Source organism: Anabrus simplex, chromosome 2, assembly GCF_040414725.1.
Source record: "Anabrus simplex isolate iqAnaSimp1 chromosome 2, ASM4041472v1, whole genome shotgun sequence".
Classification (NCBI taxonomy): domain Eukaryota; kingdom Metazoa; phylum Arthropoda; class Insecta; order Orthoptera; family Tettigoniidae; genus Anabrus; species Anabrus simplex.
The window spans coordinates 1,123,082,584-1,123,108,857 of NC_090266.1; the positions used below are offsets into that span (position 1 = coordinate 1,123,082,584).

Here is a 26,274-nt window from a genome sequence, read left to right on the forward strand (position 1 = left end):
CATCGCAACCCAACAGTCATGGCTTTCACAGAAATGTACCTAAACTCAGTGAGCAAAAGTTGGACGATATTTTAACAACGACAGACGTGGGAAAGTATTCCTCGCGACGAATAACACAGTCATATTCACGAAGAATGCCACAAAACTTGCAAAATTTCACCCATAACACAAGAATAACACATCAAAAATTCACAATTCCTATCACAATTTCAGGCAAACCCAAGGGTGCACGGAAACAAAATACAAAATTCTCGTACTTCGCGCTTGGCTTTGTGTTAATGCTGAGCATCCTACATGAATACTTTCCCGAATGCATTGAAAACAAATTATCTACATGTGCCATCAATGAATAATCTCAAAGAAATTTATACATGCCGAAATCCAAAAATAAAATACATAATTTAATTCCAATTAATGTCATAAAATACCTCTATTTTTATTAGCAAAATGAAGTGAAATTGGCTATACTATTAACATACTGATATTTTCCTTGTAGCCTCTGATGCGTGTTGCTGAACAACTAACACTACTACTAAAACGTTATCATTCCGCCCCTGAAGGGGGAGGCGGGCCTCTTATACGGTGACGCCGTCTCTCAGGCCGGGAGATTTTTACGGAAAAGATCAATATTGCCAACCCAAAATTAAATGAACATCAATTAGTAAAAAACTTATGAATACAAAACTTCTTCAAAAGGTTATTTCACTTCGCACCAGGGTGCATGATCATAGTTTTTTAGCAGTGACATCTATGGAAGAACGTCCAAACTTCTTGATGAATGGTTAACAAAACAAGTAGAAATACAGTCAGTTCAGGAAACTTCAAAATAACAAAACTTCATCAGATTTCTGTAATGACATCTTCTGAGTAAAGGTTTAAGTAGGTCTAGTTTCAAGTTCACGGTTCCTCCAGTAGAGGAGTTCTTTTAGGCGCAAGATTTAAATGTGCGGCGTAGAGGTGTACCTTCCGGTACAGACCTCCCTCCCCCAAATGTCCTTCCAAGGGGTGACACAGAAGAATTTTGAAAAAAAATTATTATTTCACTTTGAAGAAAATTTTCTAAGTTTCTGTTGATGGGTAGAAACTTGTTAAACTCAAGCTTTAGAGTGTCCTTGTAGTCATAGGAGGTAAAATACATGTGCATATTTTTGACGGCAAGTCGTGCCGCCGCTGCCGATGTCCAGTTGAGGTCGCCCGACCCCTCAAGTACCCTCAGATACACCTCTCCCGCTACTATGGGAGGGGTAGTCGCGGTGAAGGACGCCGCAGATTAGAAGTATATCTCCAGTCCCCAGATGAGTTGGCGGTAGGGGCGCCGCACATCAGCCTTTGCCGGAAAATGGACTCCGGCGCGCCGTACACAAGTGGACTTCACGGGAGTGGAGTGGGCCCGTACCCCACCTCTGTGGTAGTACGGCGGTGAACGGCTGCGGGGGCACTGAAACAGTAAGATCTCGGCGACAGAAAAGTGTTGCTGGTGCTTGAAATTAGAGGGTACGATCTTTGTTGGCGGTGCTGAGGGTCGGGGGGGGGTAGAAGGCATTTAATGCCCATGGTATGGATATGCAGGAGACGGGGGCATGGTAATGGCCACAAAGGAATTGACAGCAGGAAAACGAGAGGGGAAGATCGTACATACAGTTTATATAGTTAACAAAATACAATAATTTGGGGCAGAAGGCCTCCCAAAAAATATAACCTTCAAACTGCTGCTAAACGTTGATGGCTAAGTTAACAATGGTATTACACAGGTTTCACCTGAGACAGGTGAACTCTAAAGATCCTCTCCGTGGCTGGATTGCTCACCAATAAGGTAACCGGTGTCAGAAAATCCAATACGATGCACGGCCCATGAAATCTGGGGGCAAGCTTGCCCGCGGGAACAAAGTTTCTAACCATGACTTAATCTCCTACTTTTTAGCCTTCTTCCATAGATCTCTAATATTATCGGGACCTATTGTCTCTGGTAGAATATCATTAAGTGACCAAATTTAAACATCAGAGAAGCTGGAGTAAACTTATGAGACTCGTGAACTGCCGAATTCAAAGCGAAGGCCAACCACTGCAGGGACGTATCCCACCTGAAATGATAATCATGATGATATGCAATAAGAGCTGATCTAAGATTACGGTTGACCCGCTCAGCCAGAGATGGTTGAGGATAATACGCCGATGTAGTTACATGAGATATAGACAGGTCAAAACAAAATTTACGGAATAGGTTGGATGTAAATGCCTTAGCATTATCAGAAACTAAATATTGACACGGACGAAAGGACGAAAAGATGGTATTTAAACAAGCAATAGTGGACTGAGGGGTTGCCAGCTTAGTCGGAAATAGCCAGGAAAATCTTGTGAAAACATCTACACACACGAGAATGAATTTGTTGGCATTCCCCTTTGATTGGGGGAAGGGTCCTACGTAGTCGATATAGAGGCGTTCCATTGGGCGCGACGCTTGATGAGAAGATAATAGACCTAGCTTAGTGGACAAGGTGGGCTTACTAAGCCAACAAGATTGACAAGCTTTTACTAATTCTCGAATTTCACCGTCCATACCTTTCCAGATAAACATCTCTCGGATATTTTCTAGAGTTTTGAAGATGCCTAAATGCCCCCCTAATGGGGTCTCATGGTAGTACTTGAAGATCATAGGTACAAGAACAGCTGGAGCCACAACTTTCATCTTTTGATCATGCCTCGACGGGCAACATAAACCCCATTCCTCAACACATAAGGGATGACATGTTCCCCAAAAGAAAGAGTTTCCATAATAGGGGCCAGCACATGATCTTCACGTTGATATTTTTCAATAACCCTAAACAACATGGGGCATCAGTTAGAATGGCATTAATGCCCGAAGGAAAGGGCGTGCGAAGAGACGAACTACCTTCCAATTCGGAGGTTTCCACATCATTAGCAAACATGCGGCTTAGTCCATCCGCAACAACATTTTCAGATCCTCTAATATGCCTAACGTCAAATTGGAAGGCCGAAATCCTGATGGCCCAACTGGCTATACGACCAGTGCGATGCGGCCTAGCTAAGACCCAACTTAAGGCTTGGTTATATGTTTCTAGGTCGAACTTAACATGTTCCAGATAAAGGCGGAACTTTTCTAATGCAAATAAGACTACCAAACCCTGAAGTTCATAAATGGAATACTTGGCTTCCTGAGCCGATAGTGTCCTAGATGCGTAGGCGATGGGTCGCCTTCCGAGTTCAGTTTATTGAAGAAGCACAGCAGCCACCGCCGACGACCAGGCGTCGGTTTGAACGATGAATTTCTTCGAGAAATCAGGCATAGCAAGGACCGGGGCATTAAAAAGAGCTAATTTCAGATCTTCAAAAGCGGCTTGTTGAGACGACCCCCACTCAAATTTGACGCCTTTCCTACGTAGTAAGTTCAAGAGCGCCGCTCTGTTAGCAAAGTTAGGAATAAATTTCCTGAAGAAATTCATCATGCCTATGAACCTGGCAATACCTTTGATGTCCTTAGGTGGTTTGAAATCACGTATGGCATGTGTTCTGGAATGATCAATAGAAACGCCATCGGGCGACACAATGGCATGGATGATTTAGCAAAACCTACCTTAGATAACTTCACAGTTAACCCTGCCTTACGAAGGCGATTAAGGACCTCTTTTAGATGATCAAGGTGTTCTTCAAAGGCCTCAGAAAATACGACGACATCATCAAGATAATGGTACAAGCATTCAAATTTGATGTCGAGAAGACCCTATCTAGCAGTCTCGTTAGCACAGCTGCCCGAAAGGCACGCGGTTGGACTCATACAAGTTCCAATCCGTGGCAAAAGCTGTTAGATGTTTTGATTATTCAGCTAGAGGGATCTGATTATACGCCTGATTAAGGTCTAAGATGGTGAAGAACTTGGCTTTCCGAAACTATGAAATACAATAGTGAAGGTCAGGAAGAGGCACTGATTGTAACACCACCTTCCGATTTAAAGCCCTGTAGTCAATCACAGGCCTGAAGCCACCTTGGGGTTTCGGCACCAGGAAAATAGGCAATGAATACGCGGACTTAGAGGGTCGAATAATACCATCCTTTAACATGTGATCGATGATCTCTTTGAGGGCCTTCATTTTAGGATGAGATAGCCTATAAGGTGGAAATATGACCGGGATCGAATCAGAAACCTCAATCTTGTATTCAATAAGGTCAGTAACACCAAGAGTATCAGAAGAAACATCAGGAAACGACTGACATAACTTACGAATACTATCAGCCTGCTCCTCAGGTAGATGTCTGAGGTCTAACAACATCTCATCCTGGGTTGGCGAAACAGATGAACATGATGCAGAATTACATTTAAGCAAGGGAATTTTACAATATTTGGCAAATTTGAAAGTGCACGACTTGCTCTGGATGTCGAGCACTAGACCGGTATGAGACATGAAGTCTGCTCCTAATATTATGGGGTAAGACAAGTGCTTAGCCACAAACAGTTTAACTTTCCAAGTAAATTTAGAAATCCGAATTTTGGCAAAGGTGAAACCTAAAATTTCTAATGGAGAGGAATTGGCCGAAATACATTGAACCAAAGATGATCAATAGTCAGAAAATTTACAAATAGACTTTAATTTTGAGTACCATTCTGCCGAAATAATAGAACAAACACTCCCTGAGCCTAATAGAGCGGTAACGGGTTTACTATTCAACTCAATCTTGAGTAAAAGTACAAGTGCGGGGGACTCCGCCGCAATCCTAAGGCATTCTTTGGGGCATTCAACTGCGGGGTTAGAAGAACTTCTACCCTGTTTCGAGCTTTTGGTGGTTTTGATCGGGGATGAGCTTTGGGAGGATGACTTTGCCGACTCAGCCGATACCACTAGTCACTTTTGATTATTCGAGTTGGTGGAGGTTGCACCAGAAGTTGAACAGGAGGCGGTTCTGTTGGCATTAAGGCAATTCTTGGCAAGGTGATTAAAGGAGCCACACTTGAAACATCCTTGTGATGAACCTGCTCCATTCTTTGTCCCACTCGATTTAATCAAAGGGCACTTGTTACGCAGATAATCTACCGACCCACAAGCGTAACATTTGCGGGTGGTGAAAGTTCGGCGAGGTTGAGGCCGAAAATTACTCGAAAACAGAGGGGGCTCCTTAGCGACTCGTAAGGTGTCAGCATACTTAACTACTTCGGCTGAGACCACCATCGCTTCTAACTCGGCAAAAGTTTGAGGACGCGACGCGAAACACAGATATGACCTATAGGGTGGGGAGATGTCTTCCACAATGATCTGCACAATTTGATCTTCTGGGAAATGAAGAGCAAATACCCTGGTGTAAAACTTAATATCTTGGATGAAGTCTGCCAGGTTTTCATCCAGTCGCTGTACTCTGAAATAGTACCTTTGAATTAATGATGATATTGCCCGAGCCGGAATGAATTTACTGTAGCTAAGAGATGGGCGTGGAAGTCTTCTATGGAAGATTGATCGGCTATTGCTCTGACTATTTTGTCCGAGAGGACACCTATGGAATAAGGGTAAATAATTTGAAGAGTCTGAGAAGAAGAGAAAGAAAACACTAGAGCGTGATCCTGAAATTCAACTAAGAATCTTAGAAATGAAATAACCTCATTGGTGGAATTAATAGAAAACTTAGAGGTTCCCCTAAGCAACATAGCCAAAGGATGAGGCAAACTACTAAACCCAGGTGACATAGTAGGTAACGACCTAGGGGGTGAAGAAGCTTCAGGAACCGCATTATTTAAAAAGAATGGTGGAATGTATGTACGACGATCACACTCAGTTTCCAATGGGGCAGACGTTTGTTGAGTAGCTACCGATTTCCTGCTTTCTACATTCTTGGACGAATCTTCCTCACGTACGATGTTTACAACAGTGGCTTGTTTGCCCCAGTCAGCAATTGAAGAACTTTATTAGACATTTCAGAGAGGTATTCCACAAGGTTGCTAGCCTCCTTAGCATGGTCATCTTTTAGTTTAAGAGACAATAGGTCCTTCACTCTATTGTAAAAATGGTACAACCTAGCCTGTACTCTTTTAAGTTGGTTGGCGGAAGGATCACTCACTAACTACTCACTCACTAACTACGGATATTAGGTCAGTGGTGTTGTCCGTGATAGTGGACAGAGCCTCATCAATGTCCTTCTCTCCCAAAGTTGGGATACAAATAGGTAATTCTAAAGATTCCTTAAGCTTAGTTGTATCAGCCGCAACCGTGCCTCCAGATTGAACATTCCTAATTAACAATTCATAAATGAATTCCTCCTTGCGCAAGTAGCCGGTATGGAGGACTTCGCGCTGGCCGGACATGATGACAGAAGTTTACGAATTTAGAAAATAGGAAAAGAAAATGCCAACGACTGAGAAATTGAGAAAATTGAGACCCATTCAACCACGCTTTGCTACAACTTGTTCCGGGGTTACGCGTGGAACGCAGAGGTGAAAGAAGGTGCCGGGATGAATGGGACTAACTACAATGGCAAGAAAAGAATTTAAAAACTTAAACTGAAGGTTATATTTTCTTAAATTCAACCTTAGCAAAATTTTGATAACAATGAAACGTCAGGTACAATGACAAATATTAGGCAAGACAAGAAAATTCAAAATTTAGTGACAATTTAACAATCTGGGCTTCGGGCCCTTCGCTTTACAATTCTTGAGCTCCTAGCTCAAATTTACAAAAGTGTACAAATTTCCTCAAGGGCAGAAATCACCTAATATATTGAGCACTTGCTCCAGCAATTACAATATCCGGCCTCCCAGAGGCACTTTTACAACACTTGAAATAGAGCTAACGTGCTCTCAGTTCTCAAACCTACTCAAGGCAACGCCAAAAATATTTTACAACTTTTGGCCTTCCATGGCCCAACTTACAAATTGAAACAGGGGTATCTCGTACCCAACCTATAGGGCCTTCATGTAAATGGAAAAACGGTTAAATAAATGGCCCGAACACAAAATGAATGGAGGCGAAAGCTTGCACTCCTACATATGAGCACTTAAAACCTAAAGGGCACTAGGCCGGTGAAGCAGGGGCTATTCCCAAACTATGGAGGTGACTCGTATAAGAATTAAGACATTACGGAAAGGAAGAAAACCAGTTACAAAACGTAGTCACCTCAAACCAATATTGAGGGGAGCTCGAGAGGGTACATCACTCTCTATCCTCGATTTACAGTTAAAGATTTTATGAAGTTATTACATAAGCCGGCAGAAGTTACATTTTCAGAAGGTAGGTTACATAGTTAAATTTTCGGACCTCTCCCTCGGGTTAAACTGCAGAGCTAGCAAGAAATAAAGATGTTAAGTGGCCATTACCTTGTCGGTGTACTGCCGCCTGTTGAAAGAGGCCCCTCCCGCCTCCTGCTTGACACACACACTAGTTCAGATGACGATTAATTGGCCAAGAGACGTGAAAATCCGCAGTTTATAAACCCTCGGGGAAAGTTCGAGACCTTTCACGAATAAACCAGCCACACCCCCTCAATTTTATTGGTGAATTTAAAAGTTACACTCAAAATCGAAGAAGAAGGTTGTGATAGGTTGAAAATTAATTACAGAAATTCTTGATTGGTTGGATTCAAAACTGGCGGAAAGAAAAGATCAATATTGCCAACCCAGAAATAAATGAGCATCAATTAGTAAAAAAAACCTCATGAATACAAAACTTCTTCAAAAGGTTCTTTCACTTCGCACCAGGGTGCATGAACATAGTTTTTAGCAGTGACATCTATGGAAGAATGTCCAAACTTCTTAATGAATGGTTAACAAAACAAGTAGAAATACAGTCAGTTCAGGAAACTTCAAAATAACAAAATTTCATCAGATTTCTGTAGTGACATCTTCTGAGTAAAGGTTTAAGTAGGTCTAGTTTCAAGTTCACGGTTCCTCCAGTAGAGGAGTTCTTTTAGGCGCAAGATTCAAATGTGCGGCGTAGAGGTGTACCTCCCGGTACAATTATTATTATTATTATTATTATTATTATTATTATTATTATTATTATTATTATTATTATTATTATTATTATTATTATTATTTAAAAAAAGAAGTTTCCAGAAGGAAACCATTATTCACTTTCACCTATTGCAAATATTAAAGTGTTAAAGTTCTCTAGGGTTTTTCAAACTTGAAATTGCCAGCTTTGAGTCCCAGTGTGGCAGCGACCTCGTTAGCTCGACTGTCGCGGCTTTACAACACGCTTGCAAGCTGGTACGCACTACACCGGGCAAGTTGGCCGTGCGGTTAGGGTCGCGCAGCTGTGAGCTTGCATCCGGGGGATGGTGGATTCGAACCCCACTGTCTGCAGCACTGAAGATGGTTTTCTATGCTTTCCCATTTTCACACCAGGCAAATGCTGGGGCTGTACCTTAATTAAGGCCACGGCCGCTTCCTTCCCAATCCTAGGCCTTTCCTATCCCATCGTCGCCATAAGACCTATCTGTGTCGGTGCGACGTAAAGCAAATAGCATGGTACGCACTACAAACCTCATCTGTAGGACAGTGATGAACAAGTTAACCTTGTAAAATTTTGATCAATAAGGAAACGTCAACAGGCCAACAGACAGGAATTTACCGAGCTCAGAATGCTTTCTACACACCTTTTGAATTGCTTTTCTTTTTCCCTTTCTTTCATAAATGACTGCTTTTCGATTTACTTATTATTTGAAAAGACTTTAATAAACAATACTGGGTGTCCTTCGTAATTACATGGCTAATGAATGCACTGGAATGACTCCAAGATCGTACTCCTCCTCTTTTCTCCCAAACCACGTAACTTTCACTACACCAAACATTCTTCCCGTCTTTCTATTCGTTCTCAGTTTGAGAATTATGTGTTATTGACTGGCTAACCATACTACTCCCACTTTGTATACTGAGTTTTGTAAAATTCTGTTAATGCATATTCCCGTGATGTCGTAAAAATCAAACGAACAGACATACAGACAGACAAAGACTAAACTGAACCTGCTTTCGAACCGAAGCAAAAACGAAGTGAGAAGCAAAAGTTGAAGATGTACAAAGAAAATTACTCCACGAGAGGAAGAAAATATTTGGCTAATACAAACCTGTAATAAAGATGGCCTTCTTGTGTAATTCCGGCAGCAGTTCTGTCGGAATTAATTTTAGAATGACAGCATACATAATTCTTCCCAACGTAAGTCCTAAAGCGCAATACAGGATAAGTGCGCTGATATCTTTGTCCAGTAGTAGTCGGACCAAAGTGTAGGAGACGACCAGACAAGTGAAAAATATTCCAATACGGCGAATCATTGTCAATGATGGCATTATTCCTGAAACAGGCAATATTATAGTTAAATGCGTGATTTGAACGAATTGGTAAAAAGAATATATCAAGCTGCTTAGATATAACAGAGCATCATGTGGTTTTAATCTTGCCAGGAAGAACAAATCATTTATCAATCATTAACCAAATAATTCAGAAAGTAAACATTTTAGTACAATGTTGACAACCTCTACTTTCTTGTCTTGAAACTTCGCCCCGTATATTTGTTACACTAAGTATAATACGATGTTTGTGAGAATACAACCACCGAGCGAGTTGGCTATGTGGTACGCGTCACTTCGCTGTGAGATTGAGTTCGAGAAGTGGTGTGCTCCAACCTTCGTCTACAGCCTTAAATATGCTTTTATCTGTGATTTTCCATTTTCACATTAGAAACGTTCTGGGGCTGTAGGTCTACCGTAATTAAGGCCACAGTCGCTAACTTCCCAGGCCTAGCCCTCCCTGTTGTGTATTAAGAGAGTTTTTTCACACACACGAAACAAAATTTTATTAAAGGAGAAGTGCAATGATACAGTATTGCGAAATATGTACCACTTGCACATTAAACTCAAAGTCCAGCTTGTGCTGAAGAAAAAGTATTTTCAAAGAACGGACGGTTTTGTCACCTAAAGAGATTACTACAACACTTGAGATATATACAGTACTAGCAATTACCTGCGGCTTCGCTCGCGTCGATTTCGTAATTTGATCAAAATATTCGTTCCTCGGACATTATCTGAAACGTCCTAAAGTATAAAAACTTACACAAAAATTGAGTTTCATTTACCCCAGAAATCCTTTGTAAACCATGTTGGTGGTATTACCTTTTGGGTCTAAGTCGACCATGTGACATAGAACTGTACATGTGAGAAACAGTCTTCTCTCAAGTCGAAAAAATATATACATGTTTCGTTATTTTTAAAGGAGATTCCAAATACCTATTCCCTCATCTGTAACGTCTTCAGTTTTTGAGATATACATAAGAATCCCCATGAAAAGAATTCAACCCTTTGATCAGTCCTTCCCCCACCCCACCCCCATCTAAGTGTATTTTCCGAAAACAAAAATACATGTCCTTTTATTTTTAAAGGAGATTCCAAATAACAATTTTCCCGTCTGTAACATCTTCAGTTTTTAAGATATAAGTATCCTCATAAAAAATCCAGCTACTTTTCACTTCTTTTCACCCCCGTTAAGTGCTTTCTCCAAAAACAAAAAGGTACATTTTCCTGTACTTTTAAAGGACTTTCCAAATACTAAGTCTCTTATCTCTAACATGTTAAGTTTTTTATAATATACAGCAATGTAGTAATACCGGTACTCATTTTAGAAATTCACCCGCTTTTCCAATTCTTTTCAGCCCCTTAACTACATTTTACGAAAATAAAAAATACATGTTTCATTATGTTTAAAGGAGATTCCAAATACCAGTTTTCATGTCTGTACGTCTGTAACACCTTCAGTTTTTGAGATAAATGTATACTCATAAGAATAATTCAACTTCTTCGTCTTCTTCACTTCTTTCTACCACTCTCCCGCCTTAAATGGACTATCCGAAAACAAAAAATATGTGTTTGTTTATTTTGAAAGGAAATTCAAAATAACAACTTTCACGTCTGTAACAGCTTCAGTTTTTTAGATAAAGTATCCTCATAAACATATTTCAACTCCTTATTTACTTATTTTTAACCCCACACCCCTTACGTCGATTTTCCGAACAAATAAATCCGTGTTTTTTTAAGAAGATTCCAAATACTAATTTTCACGTCTGTAACATCTTCATTCTTTGAGATACAAGTATCCTTATAAACGTAAATCAACTCCTTTTTCAGCCTCCCCCCCCCCCCTTTCCAACCCGTTAAGCTGATTCCCCCTCCCCAAAAGTGCGTGTTGCTTTATTTTTAAAGGAGATTCCAAATACCAATTTTCAAGTCTTTAACATCTTTAGTTTTTGAGATATATGTATCCTCATACAAATAATTCAACTATTTTTTAAATTCATTCACCCCCCTTAAGTGGATTTTCCGAAGACAAAAGAACACGTGTTTCTTTAATTTGAAAGAAGATTCCAAACACAAATGTTCATACCTCTAACATCTTTAGTTTTTGAGATATAAGTATCCTCGAAAAAATAATTCAAATCCTTTTTCACCCTAGGCCGTTAAGTTGATTCCCCCCTCCAAAAACTGCGTGCTTCTTGATTTTTAAAGGAGATTCCAAATACTAACTTTGACATCTGTAAGATATTTTTATTTTTTGAGATATAAGTATCCTTGTACAAATAATTCAACTAATTTTTAAATTATAAGTGAATTTTCCAAAGACAAAAGATTACGTGTTTCATTACTTTGAAAGAAAATTCCAAATACAAATTTTCATGTCTGTAACATCCTCAGTTTTTGAGATATGAGTATCCTCATGAAAATAATTCAACTTCTCTTTCACTCCACCCCCCGGCCATTAATTTGGTTTCACCCCACCAAAGAAAATGCGTGTTCCTTTATTTCTGAAGGAGATTCCAAATACCAATTTCCACGTCTGTAACCTTCAGTTTTGAGATATAAGTTTCTTCAGAAAACGACTTCAATTTTTTCACTTCCTTAAGTGAATTTTCCAAAAATAAACAGTACCTGTTTCTTTAAAAGAGCTTCCAAATACCAATTATCACGACTGTAACATCTTCAGTTTTGAGATATATGTATCCTCGTAAAAGGAATTCATCTCCGTTTTCACCCCCCCCCTACCAAGTTGACTCCCCCCCCCCAAATGCGTGTTTCCTTATTTTTAAAGGAGATTCCAAGTACCAGTTTTCACGTTTGTAACACCTTTAGATATTTTAGTGTGTATACATACATTATCACACAAATAATTGAACTAATTTTTTAATCCTTTCACCCCCTACCCCTCCCCTCGTTAAGAGCTTTTTCCGAAAACCAAAGAATACGTGATTCCTTGTTTATAATGGAGATTCCTAATACCAATTTTCACGTCTGCAACATGTTGATTTTTTGAGATATACTGTAGATATGCTCATTTTGAAAATTCACCCTCTTTTACAGTTCCCCTTAAGTATATTTTCCGAAAAAAATTTATGTTTCTTTACTTTTACAGGAAATTCCAAATGCCAGTTTTCAAATCTGTAATATGTTACGAGTCTGAGATAATTTGCAGGCATAGTCTTTTTAAAATTTCACCCCGTTTGTCACTCCTGTTCACCCCTATTCTTCGGATTATCCAAAAACACAAAAATACACGTTTCTTTATTTTCAGAGGAGAATCCAAATACCAATTTTCATGTCTGTAACATCTTCAGTTTTATAGAATACTCCTCATAATATGTGTTCAACTAATTTTCCCCCTTTTTTCATCTCCCCAGTAAGATTTTCCGAAAACAGAAAAATAGGCGTTTCTTTATTTTTAAAGGAGATTCCAAATACCAATTTTTACGACTGTAAACTTTTAAGTTTTTGAGATACAGATACCTCATTTTAAAATTCACCCCCTTTTCACCCCCTTAGCGACGGAATATCCAAAAATCCTCCCTTAGCGAGCACCTACACCCTAATACAAATGTATCCCCGAAATTCCATTTCTTTATATCCAGTAGTTTTGGCTCGGCGATGATGAATCAATCAGTCAGTCAGTCACTCAGTCAGTCAGTCAGTCAGTCAGTCAGTCAGTCAGTCAGTCAGTCAGGACATGTTATTTTATATATATATATATATTTACACGTTGCCAGTACACAAACTAAATGAAGACTCGCTGGGGGAGAAATGTTGCATAGCAACTGACCTGAAAAGTCGACGTGCTCATTCGAGAGCTGAAGATTTGAGAATGTAAAGTTTGGAGAGGTTTCAGCGAGTCCAGAGACAGAAACCTCACGAGCTAGCTTCAGTTCACCTGTTCAGTAAGCTGCTTATACAGAACATCCTCTGTGCTTCTGAAGTAAGGTATAATAATAATTTCGTGTGGCTATTTCTAGCCGAGTGCAGCCCTTGTAAGGCAGACCCTCCGATGAGGGTGGGTAGCATCTGCCATGTATGGGTAACTGCGTGTTATTGTGGTGGATGATAGTGTTATGTGTGGTGTGTGAGTTGCAGGGATGTTAGGGACAGCACAAGCACCCAGCCCCCGGGCCACTGGAATCAACCATTGAACGTTAAAATCCCCGACCCGACCTGGAATCGAACCCGGGACCCTCTGAACCGAAGGCCAGTACTTTGACCATTCAGCCAACGAGTCGGACTCTGCAGTAAGGCCGCTATTAGCCGTGGGCGACTAGTGACGCAACTTAGTTGCCACAGGATTTAAGTACCGGGCGATCAGTGGCGCAACTTGTGAATAATTGCTCGGTTCATACCGGGGAATAGTCAGTAGAGAGAATGGCGTCCTACGAAGAAATTCTTCTTCTTGCTCTTCTATTAAAAAGGAAAATCCGAAGGGTTAGGAAAATGCGGAAACATCCTGTATTTGTTTCTCGACTGACTAGAGGATTATATTATACATTGTTTGACGATCTAAATGAGGATGACAGTAAATTTTTCTATTACCTGCGCATGTCAAAGTCGTCATTTTACGAATTGCTCGGCTTCATGAAAGAAGAAATAACGGGCAACGACATAGGATTAAACATGTGTTCCCCAGTTGAGCTGTAATTCACTAATTATTGGATCAATGTGTAGCGGTATTATTATGAGGACTACGTGAAATTACCGCTACACCGGAAATTTGTTCCTGGGGAATTTATAAGAAAAGGTGAATGGAAACTATTGTTTAATCTTGCCCAATGGAACGAAACTCTGCGATAACTAATTGTTGTACATTTAAGATTCTTATTGGTGTGAATTTTACTATAACGGTGGGCTGATCCATCACCATTGGGTATTCCGTGGAGCTTTGTTGTTACGAAGTTGGTATTAGTTAGCGCGCAACTCGACTCTTAACTGTTGTCCACAGCGCACCCTTGTGTAAGCTGCTGGTACCGTTGTAGTTGGTGGCCACAGGGTGGTGACACTTCATAGAGAGCGTCCGAAGCAGTTCCGAGATGGGCTCCTCATCCTCCGCCAACTAGTGAAAACTAAAATTCTCTTTTAGATGGTTAATTTAGAAGGCAGTGGTTGGCATTACACATTCAGTTGCGCGGCACAGCAAATTCAAAACACAACACCGTTATCGTTGCGCGCGAAGTGAACTTGGTCGTACGGTAAGTAATAGTGCTTGTTAGACGAAAATTTGTTGAGATTCTTTCGCATTGAACGAGATTTTTGATCCAGTTTTTTGAGAGTATGGGGTGAAATTATAATTATACGCATTCTTAGTGTGATGAAATAGTATTATGATCATGAACGTATTTCACATTGAACTACCTAGCTGTTGCGAGTAAATGTGTGTGTGATTGTGCTTCTTACCTGCTGTTTGGAATAAAATTCAAAATATAAACTGTGCATTATGCTGCGTTTTACTTCTCCTTTCCTTCTCCTTTCCTTCTCCTGTTTTCCATTCCCGTACATAAAAGTCGTGGGAAGGGTTCAACGAACGAACGAGTGAAAGAATGAGGTTATGTTAGATCGTGATTTAGGCAAATATGGGCGTTTTGGGGTTTTATATGAATTGCATTAATATTTTCAGTAATCAATGTTGCATTTATTATTTAATATATGCAAATGTACATTAAAATGAGAACGTGAAACAACGATACAAGCTAGCGTTATAACAGTATTGCCAACATACAAATACGGTAATTGCAATTTGCTTTTCAAGCAAAAGACACGAGAGAAGCTTTAGATACAACTTTCCTACCGAAATGCAATCATTATCTCTATCACAATTAAAATTTTAACAAAGTAACAACTATTATTATCAAGTTTATTACGAGGTATTATCGTGGTATTTATTTCCTTATGTTGGCGGAGATACAGGGGCCACTATAGCTTCCATGACCTGTTTTCTCAGTGAACTATATTATACAGGAGTGACGGATCTATTTCTCTTATATGATACTTGGGTGGCCATCTCCGCTTGAGTAAGGATGCCTCGGCGACAGCCTTCTGTTACAATGGCTAGCAGACGGTCTGTGTGTATGTTCAAACCACCCTAATGTGAGCTTTCGTGGTGAATTCAATTACTGTTAGTGGTGGGTGGATGATAGAAAATTACTAGTATTTGTGTGTTCTTATTTTAAAAGTTTAAAGTGACCGTCCCTTCACATCGAAGCATGCCGTAATACATGGATAACGTCGCCACGGACGTAAATTTTGAAATCTTGACAATGTGAAAAGGTCTCATCACCTCGATAAATCCAACCTTATATGTTATATAAACTGTCCAGGCGAGTTTGAGGAGAGTGGCTTCGTCAAGTTTCTGGCGGACGAAATTCAAAATGTCGGCTCGGCGTATAATATTATGTTTTTTTGGACTGAAGATACCGTTCGCCTTCCTTCCATTCATATTTTTTTGAGTGAACATTTTGTGGTTGAAATATATTAATTCCGCAAGATTTAACCATGCCAAAGCTGTTATGTTACTTTCGGGCGAAGTATAATTTTAATTGAAAGGACCTCCATCTACGTCACGAGAACCGTGTGTTTTAAACGACCTGTTCTTTTAACAGGAGCTGTGACAATTTAAATTTCTGTATCTGTTATTATTAATTTAAAATTCTTCCCCGTGGAAAGGAAAGAAACCAAATGGAAAAGTATTTACAATCCACGTAGTCTGGTTGCGTAGTTACCCTACTAAGGGGGTCTGAAATTTTAAGATTAATGTAACGTTATGTTGATTTTTTAAACCCACGTGAATACTGAAGCGTGCTCTGGATCGAATTGAATTTAATTCCATTTTCTTTTTATATTTATTTTCTCCCTTCATTCTCATTCTCATTCTCAGTCTTCATTCTCCCTTCATTTCATTTCTCCCTTCAAGGACCACGTTAAGTCTTGTTGAATTTGACACTGAACTTGGCCTTCTTTAGAGCCCAAATTTCCCTCATTCTTTGTGAGTGGGCTTGCTTACGCTCCTCTGTCCAAGGGTTGCTCGTCTCGGTTTAGCCCGTTCGTCAATATTTTCTTGCGAAAGAGATCTCTGTAAAGATATGTAGCATTTGCAGGTCTTCTTTGGTATTTCTAAACCAGGGAATTGTGGTTTTGGGGTTTGAATCAAAAAAGTGAAAGATTTCTTTAGTTAACTTTCTTCCGTCCATTCTTTTCAGATGACCGTAAAATCGTGCCCGTCTTTTTCTGATTGTGTCGGTAATTTTTCCTATTTTGCTGTAGACTTCCTTGTTGGATCTCTTTTGATGGATTCCATTTCTGTACTTTGATCCCAAGATTCCTCTCACAATTTTGCGTTCTCTTTTCTCCAGTTCTTCAAGGAGTCCTTTGTTGGCATTTAGAGACAGGGTTTCGGCTGCATATAGAACTACTGGCTTCAGAACTGTTTCATAGTGACGTATCTTGGTGTTTTGGGAAAGGCATTTTTTGTTGTAGATTGTGCGGGATGTTTGGTATGCTATTTCCAGTTTGCGTACTCGCTCCTGAAGTGCTTCTTTGTCCAGTCCATTTTTCATGATGATCTCACCCAGGTATTTGAATTTGTCTACTCGGGTGATGTCCCCGTATTTTGTATGGAGTTTTGGTGGAGCCTCTTTGATGTTAGTCATTACTTCTGTTTTCCCAAACGATATCTGCAAACCAGTTTGTTCGGCAATTTCCTTTAAAATTTCAATTTGAGCTCTAGCGGTTTCTATGTCGTTTGAGAGAACAGCAATATCATCGGCAAATGCTAAGCAGTCTGTTGCGGTCCCCTTGGATTTGGTTCATATACTCAATGGACTGTAGTTGGTTTCCTGTAATCTCACCCGCCAGGTTCTGATGATCTTTTCAAGAACACAGTTGAAGAGTATCGGGGATAGCCCATCACCTTGTCGGACTCCTGTTTTGATGTCAAAGGAATGCGAGAGACATCCGTGGAACTTCACCTTGGATTTTGTATCGGTCAGGGTGGCTCTAATTATTGCCAGCAGTTTCAAATCAACTCCAAATTCATTTAAGATGTTTAGCAGGACTTCCCGGTCAATGGAGTCGTACGCTTTCTTAAAGTCCACAAAGACAGACACATACTGCTTGGACCTTAGTGTACAATATTGGACGATCGTTTTGAGATTTTGGATCTGTTCAGCTGTTGAGCGACCTTTTCTGAACCCTCCTTGGTATTCACCTATTTGATGTTCGACTTGTGCTTCCAAACGCTCCAGGATGGCAAGTGATAGAATTTTGTAAGTCACGGGTAGCAAAGATATTCCTCTGTAGTTGTTGATGTTCTTCATGCTGCCTTTTTTGTGTAATGGATGGATCAAAGCTATTGTCCAATCTTCGGGTAGGGTCTCCTTGTTCCAAATTTCTGCTATTTGCTTTTGCAACATATCAAGTGATTCCTCTGGGGCATATTTCCATAGTTCTGCTACTACTGAGTCTTCCCCCGGCGCTTTGTTATTTTTGAGACGGGCGATGTGGCGCTTGATTTCATCTCTGTCGGGTGGTCTGGAATCTGGGTACCTGAGTAAGGGTTCCTTGGCCTCAATGGCGCTTTGCGGTTTAGAGCAATTAAGTAAATTCTTGAAGTAATCTGCCAGAATGCTGCAATTTTCTTCATTTGACGTCGCCAGTGTGCCGTCCTTTCGCTCAAAGCATAGAGATTGGTTTATAGCCAGTGAGTTTTCGTTTGAAGGCTCTGTAGTACTCTCTGCTTTCATTCTTCCTAAAGTTTTGTTCTATCTTTTCAATGAGAGATTTTTCGTATTTACGTTTCTCAGTTCTGAACACCCTAGCTGCTTGGGCACGTTGGGTTTTGTAGGTTTCCCAATCATTTTCTGATTTCGTAGAGTAGTACTGTTTCCACGCATTGAGTCTTTCTTGGAGGACTGATTCGCAGGTACCATTCCACCAGGCATGCTTTCTGCTTCTTTTGATTTCTGCAAGGTCTTTGGCGGCCTCAACAAGGAGACTTTTGGCGTTGTTAAAGTCACAGTCATTTGGTCTAGCCTTCTCCTGGAACTCCTCGACCCTTTGCCGAAGTTTATCATTGTCGAAGCGTGTGATCAGTTTGGTTGTCTTCCTTGGGTTTGCGGGAATTGGTTTGAATTTGATAAGAGACATATAATGATCTGAGGCCACATTGACGCCTTTCTTTACCTTGACATTCATAATCTCAGGGCTGTTTCTCCTGGAGATTGCAACATGATCAATTTGGAACTCTCCGAGAGCTTGGACGGGAGAACGCCAAGTCATTTGCTTTCTGGGTAGATGGCGAAAGTGGGTCGACATGACCTGCAGGTTGTGATTTTCGCAAATGGACACCAGTCTTTTGCCGTTGGGATTGGTTCTTTTGTGAGCAGGGTAATTTCCTATAACTTTCTTGTACTTCTGTTCACGACCTAGTTGGGCATTGAAGTCACCCAAAAGAAGCTTGACATGGTGTTTGGGGATTTTGTTTAATTTTTCATCCAGTAGGTCCCAGAAATTATCAACTTCGTCTGGGTCAGACTTATTCTTATCGTTTGTAGGAGCATGTGCGTTAACTAGGGCGTAGGTTTTGTTCGCGCATTTAATTGTGAGTATAGACAATCTGTCATTCACAGGTTCGAAATTTACAACCGATTTAAGGATCTTGGTTCTAACAGCAAACGCGGTTCCAAGCATCACAGCTCCATTGAGGATTCCTCTTTGCGCTTTGCTCTTGAAAAATCGGTAGCCTTCAGATTCAAAAATCTCTTCATCTGGGTACCTTGTTTCCTGTAGGGCCATTATGGATATCTGATTTTCGTGAAGAGCTTTGGTGAGGGTTTTCAGCTTGCCAGTTTGTGTAAGTGAATTTATGTTGAAAGTTGCTAGAAAGGTTTTAGATTTTAGCTTGAGTTTTTGATTCTTCGGGGTACACCGAGACGCTCCGACTCGTCTCTTGCATGATGTCGAGTCTCCCCCAGAATCCGAACGAGACTCGTGCGCCGTGGCGTTCACGACGAGGGATTTATCCGAAGATTTACCCCCTGGGGTATGTTTCTTGAAATGTGGTGCCATCATGGTTTTTGACTTGACTTTGCTTTGGACGGGTACCTATCCTTTTACAACTAGGGTTGTTAGCCCTAGAGGTTGCCTCAAGATGTTTTCTGGCTTCTGGTCATTTACCAGTCTTTGCCGTAACCCTGGCAAGGGACCAGTTTTTTTTCACGGTGGTATTTTATTTCCCTACTACCCTCTGACTCTGCTGGCGGCAGAGCCAGCGAGCTTTCCCAATTCCAATGGGACGCGCCCGATGGAGGTAACCGGTAAATCCCCACACGGGCATTATTATTATTATTATTATTATTATTATTATTATTATTATTATTATTATTATTATTATTATTATGATTATTATTATTATTCCGGGGTTTCCCGTGGAACGCAGAGGTGAAAGAAGGTGCCGGGATGAATGGGTCTAACTACAATGTCAAGAATTGAATTTAAAACATAAACTGAAGGTTGAATTTTAGAAAAATCACAAACTTAACTAATTTTCACTAAGTGAGATAACAATGACATTTCAGGTACAAAATAGAAAAATCCAAGATTTCAGAACTTTAACACTCCTAGGCTTCAAGCCCCTAGTTTTACAATTTTTGAGCTTCCAGCTCAAATTTACAAACGAGCACAAATTTGTTCAAAGGGTGTGACGTACCCACTTGGCCCACAGACATATGACAAAACTATAACGTGGCGGGTCACTTTAATATTAAAATAAATAAATTATATCTCATTTTTTCTCCATAAACAATATCCCATGGGCGCCAGTCTTCAAGCTTATGGCTTGAAAACGAAAGTTGATAATTAATAATAATAATAATAATACGTAATGAGACTCAAAAACCTCCCAGGGGTGAGGTGAACGGAACACAAATCATTAAGTACACTAACTTGGAATTTAAGGATCATTAATAATAATTTCAGAACATACAAATTAAAACAGCTATTTATTAGAATAAAAAACGTGACGTAACGGCGTATTAACGAAATCTGAACTTACGGAAGCAGAAGAAAAATTGAATGAAATTAACTCTAAGAAAATGAACTGTTGCGAGAAGACTTGCAGTAACTTATGCCATAAGCTCACCATATGTAGACTCTGTTGTCTTGAAGCTGATCATGGGTGGATCTCTCGTACCAGCTCCCTCATCTGTTGTTGGATTCCAGTCCTACTTCTGCTTTCCCTTGCTTTAACACTTCCTACCGTACTCCTTACATAAAGTCGTAATGAGTCCTAATTTTAAGTGCAAAACCACCATGGGTTATGTTTATGGAGATAATACACTTGTATTCTTCCGTATTACGGAACAGTAGTGTAGCTAAATTCATAATAAAAGCTCTCCTTCCCTATACTAGTCAAAACCGGTCTCCCGTTGACTACCTCTTGTCATTGAGATAACAAGTTCCAATGAGAGTAACTTTTGAGTAGTATCCTACGGTACTACTCAGATGCGAAGTGAACTAAGTTAAAAACTTCTCCGATGTGCAGACGTAGAATCGTAGTAAGAGTGTCTTCCAAGAGTGAGAATCAGAATGTCCTCTCCAGCTCTTGTCTCCGAAGTATACCCGTTCAAATGTCTCCTTCCATCAGCCATATCACGTGGTCCAGTAAGATTCGAGGTCGCATCCCTTCTCCTATGTATTTCTGTGAATCCATCACGTTGCTTCATTACGTTCATTCACATAGGCTGAACTTTCCCGTTGAAATAAAGCGTTAGGTAGCGTGGTTCGAAGAGTGGGCGTTTATAATGTATCAACTGTCTCTTCATGAGGTAGAGAGGGTGAGGTCTCTCGTAACCTAGATGGCGTACTTTTCCTGGAAATGGGCTGAAATCAGCCTGCTGACTCTGGTCACCTCACAAAGGCTATTGGAAAATTTACTGCAAGTTATAAATATGAATGATGTTGAAATACTTTACCCAATAATTTGTTCGTTCAGAATACGTTATAGCCGCGATACAAAGAAATGAAGTGATGATTGAAATGAATGATAGAAACCCTATATATATATATACATATTAATTTAAACATGACCTATCAGTGATTACATATATACATCTTATCAATTAATTATATAGTTCAATAATTGAAAACATGCAGTGATGTCCCAAACACCACAAGGGCAGAAATCCTCTAATTCACGGAGCGCTTGCTCCCAAAATACAACATCTAGCGTTCAAGAGGCATACAGTAATCTTACTTTGAAAAAGAGTTAACAAGCTCTCAGTTTTCCAAGCCTATTCAAGGCAACATCAACTTACAATTTCTGGATTATACAGGGGTATTTAATACCAAACCTACTGGGCCTTCATGGAACAAGAATAATGGCTAAATAAATGGCCCGAACACAAAATGAATGGAGGCGAATGCTTGCACTCCTAGTTATGAACACTTAAAACCTAAAGGGTACTAGGCCGATGAAACAGGGGCTATTCCCAAACTATGGAGGTGACTCGTATAATAATAAATTAAGACCTTACGGAAAGGAAGAAAACCAGTCACAAAACGTAGTCACCTCAAACCAATATGAAGGGGAGCTCGAGAGGGTACATCACTCTCTATCCCCGATTTACAGTTAAATATTTTATGAATTTTTTACATTAGCCGGCAGAAAGTTACATTTTTAGGAAAGTAGGTTACATAGTTAATGAGTCCGACCCTTCCCTCGGATTAAACTGCGGAGTTTGCTACAACAAGAAAGATGTTATGTGGCCATTACCTTGTCGCTGTACTGCTGCCTGATGAAAGAAGCGCCATCCGCCTCCTGCTTGACCCACACACTTAGTTAGATGACGATCAAATGGCCAAGAGACGTGAAAAGCCGCAGTTTATAAACCCTCGGGGATAATTCGAGATCATTCGTGAATAATCAAGACACACCCACAGAATGTTATTGGTTGAGTTCAAAAGTGACATTCAGAATAGGCGAAGAAGCCTGTGATAGGTGGAAAATTAATTACAGAAGTTTGGGATTGGCTGGATTCAGAACTGGCGGAAAGAAGAGGTAATATTGCCTACCCAAAAATAAATGAACATCAATTAAAAAACTTATGAATACAAAACATCTTTAAAACAAAAGTTCTTTCACTTCGCATCAGGGTGCATGATCATAGATTTTTGGTAGTGTCATCTATGAGAGAAAGTCCAAACTTCTTGATGAATTTCAAACAAAACAAGTAGAAATTCATACAGGTTAGGAAACTGCACAATAACGAAATTACATCATATTTGAGTGGTGACATCTTCTGAGTAAAGTTCTAATTTTGAGTAGTTCAATTTTCATGGTTTTCCCAATAGGGGAGTTCATTTAGGCGCAAGATTTAAATGCGCGGCGTTGGGGTGTACCTCCCGGTAAATTATTATTATTATTATTATTATTATTATTATTATTATTATTATTATTATTATTATTATTATTATTATTATTATTATTATTATTATTATTATTATATTTTCCTTTTTGAAATTTTGATTAATACTACTGTTCTAATACTATACTCCATTTTATTGCATAGTAGGAGTATGTTCCGTCTTTTGTTTCTCTGATAACGGTTTGATTAGTTGCATTATCGCGGCGTGGTCAGTGTTGTAACAATACTCGAGATGTGCTGACGTTCGTTGTTGTATGGCGTACTTAAGCTGTTGGTGTGATGAACTGGGTCACGAGATGAGTTTTATTTGCTTCTATATTATTGTGCTACCTTATTATTATTATTGATTTCCTTCAGTCATTCATTGTTTTTCTTTTGATGTGGGCTTTTTCTTAATTTTATGTGGGCTTTTTCTTAATTTTATTTACTTTGCCTTCCTTAATGTTTCTTGAGGACATTGTCGGCCTGTTAGGGGACGCGGTTAGATGTTTTCCTTGAAACGCTGCCGTGTTCAATGTGGGATCTCAAACATGTAATAATTTATTGTTTTAATGGGTGTTGACTTTTAGTTGTTCAGAAACATTTGGTAAATTGTTTGGGTAATTTTATTGGGACGCGCGCGTACCCCAAATTGGTGCATCTAAGTTATTAATGGTTTGGAAAATTATCGTTCGAGCTCGAACAAGCAAATTGTAATGAAACTCTAAGTCAAACTGAAGTTAATTCCATCTGGAAAATATTATTAAAACTTTAAATTTGGTTGTAATTGTTGGTATGGTGACTACGATTGGTTGTAATTCTGTAAATGAGCCTTGTCGTTAGTTTTTTCTTTTTTGAAACTTAATTGTTTTCAATTTGTTTTGTATATTTGAATTGCACCACCCACCCAACTTATTTACTTTTTTATTTTATTAAATTTTGGGTCTTTTAAGTGTGACGGAGAGTGTCGTTATAGTGAATTGCTCTATCCCACACTCCTTCCACCCTCTGTTATGGTCGTTGATCTATTGGTCTCGCCCAGATTCCATCGCTTCTCCTTTCTCTGTTTGTGTTTTATCGAGGACCTTCTCTCCGTAGTTGGCGTGATTCGCGCTGAGAGGCGCCTCTTATCTCTTTGGTGGCTGCGCTGACAGTCGAAGACATGGCTGCGGTGTTTTGGCTTCTGTTGTTTGATTGCCCCGCTTCTTCGATTGTCAGTATGCCACAGAGAGTGTGTGGTAGCAGCTGTAGCGTGGTTTTTTGTGGCTACGCTGTTGCTATGGCTACTTCGACTGTCAGTATGCCACAGAGTGTGTGGTAGCAGCTGTAGCGTGGTTTGTTGTGGCTACGCTGTTGCTATGGCTACTGAAGTGAGCGACATTTCACTTTGAAAATGATTATTACCGAAACTCAGTAAATGTGGTACGCTCCTCATTCTTGCTTCCTAACCTTTTTCTACCTGTATGTTTACCTCACCCACTACCTCGGTGGAGCAATTCAGTGAAATGAATGGTACTTTTTTCTTATAATTTGTGCGGTTGGCCTGGGGCTTTCTTTTCATTCTGGCAACTTGTGTTTCATGTTGATCCATTATGCTGGTGGACCTGTACCTTGTTTTCTGAGGAGAGCTGTGTCCTTATTAGGACAGATGGTAAATTAGGGGATTGTCCTTTAACGTTGAATGCATAATTCTTCATTAGTATTTCTTTCAGCCGTATGGTGAACCAGTCTATACATCTTTGTGGTTATCTAATGTAATATTTGCTCATAGGCAATCTGTCTTAATTCAGGCCTGTTCTATGTTCAGCTTGTTGAATCATACGCATGTGAGCTTGGTTTTATCTATGTCGGTCATCTACTGCTTAAATTTTGTGTCAGCTGTGAATAAGGAATCTGGTGTGTCCATTGAAAATCATTTTTCATTAACTAATGCACCTGTTTCATCGTGTACATATTCATGTCTCTGTCTCTTAGTTTACTTATTATATCCCTGGTTTCCTAGTGTTAGGAAGGGTGTCTATGTGCATTTGTTCCAAATGGCATATGGTGCGTCGTCGTTAAGCCACCATATTATTAGCCCTGGTATATCCAGAGACTCATTTTGAGTACCTGACTGGCTGTGATTGTACACAAGTGCTGTGACTGTGCTTCATTAAATGAATTGTATATGGGGATGATTTAACTGTTTTAAATTTTCAGCCTTGGTGGTGTCCAGCTTAGCTAGTTCATCTAAACTGTAACCTATCTCGACCTGATCGTCTCTGCTTCTTGCCATGCAATTCTGCATTGTGTTTCATCCGTTCTTATCACTGCCTGTGTATTGAATATATTGTCTGGTATTTTATTCTTTGCTACGTATGATGAATGACTAGTGCCATGCGTGTTATGTGATCTTCTTGTCCTGGTTGATGGATATCAGTTTAGCCATGTGCTTGAATGTATGTATCAATCTTCCTGATTGTTCGTTGCTGGTGCTAGGTGGTCGTTACATGTGTTGATTCGTGGTCGCTCTCACCTGTCATTCAAATATCTACATACCGTTGATGGTGCTTCGTGGCTGTTGTGTAGTCTCATTGCTGAATTCTGGCGTGGAGTATGGCTGGCTAAATGCTGAAACGATCCTTCGTTTTTACTGCATTTTCATTCTGGAGTTTCGTTGTGGGTCTCGTAATTGTCATGTTGTCATCGGTATACTTCATCGCCTAATTACTGTGGAATCTGCTTGGAGGTTAACCTTTTGCATTAAATCTTCTTTCCTGTTTATTTTTCTATGGGTTATGGGAGTGTATGGTGAGTATGGGTTCGAATCCCACTGTCGACTGCCCTGAAGATGGTTGTCCGTGTTTCCCAATTTTCACACCAGACAAATGCTGGGGCTGCACCTTAATTAAGGCCACGGGTTCTATTCCCGTGAGTATGGGATCATTTGGGATAGTTCCTGGTCAGTTGCTGAAATTCCTTGTCTGTCATTGGAGTATGGGACCCAATTGACTTCTTCGATTGTCAGTATGACACAAATGGTACTTGTAAATGAAAACGATTGTATAATTTTTATGGGTATTACATATTTCCATGTAGTAAATGTTTTATAATACTCACATACCGCGCGAGTTGGCCGTGCGGTTGGGAGCGCGCAGCTGTGAGCTTGCATCCGGGAGATAGTGGGTTCGAATCCCACTGTCGACTGCCCTGAAGATGGTTGTCCGTGTTTCCCAATTTTCACACCAGACAAATGCTGGGGCTGCACCTTAATTAAGGCCACGGCCGCTTCCTTCCAACTCCTTGCCCTTTCCTATCCCATCGTCGCCATTAGACCTATCTGTGTCGGTGCGACGTAAAGCCACTAGCAAAAAAAAATTATAATACTCACTTAGTGTATTCTTCTCACCTACGGGTTTTGCTTCGAATTCTGGAATAAAGTTCTCTAGAATGCTGTTCCAAGAATTCGGTCTTTCTATTTTGTCAGTGTAAGCTGCAGTTCTGGAATCCCACGTGACGGGTTTTCATTCTACCTCAAAAATGGCCTTCGGTATTTATTTGACTTTCAAATAATTTTTCTATCTCCTTCGTTTGCTGTTGTAGTTTATT

The 26,274-nt window shown here is 40.0% G+C and overlaps 1 protein-coding gene across 3 annotated transcripts in view; it reads right to left on the minus strand.

Annotated features, from left to right (window-relative positions):
- Window positions 1–26,274, minus strand: part of LOC136863339 (17-beta-hydroxysteroid dehydrogenase type 6) — a 246,628-nt gene that overhangs the window by 164,524 nt on the left and 55,830 nt on the right. For 2 of the 3 annotated variants that reach the window (XM_068226401.1, XM_067139724.2), the window contains exon 2: window positions 9,061–9,285. The exons of the other annotated variant lie outside the window; for it this stretch is intronic. In XM_068226401.1, coding sequence (XP_068082502.1) covers window positions 9,061–9,285 — 225 coding nt within the window. The remainder of the gene's footprint in view (window positions 1–9,060; window positions 9,286–26,274) is intronic. 3 annotated transcript variants of the gene reach the window in all.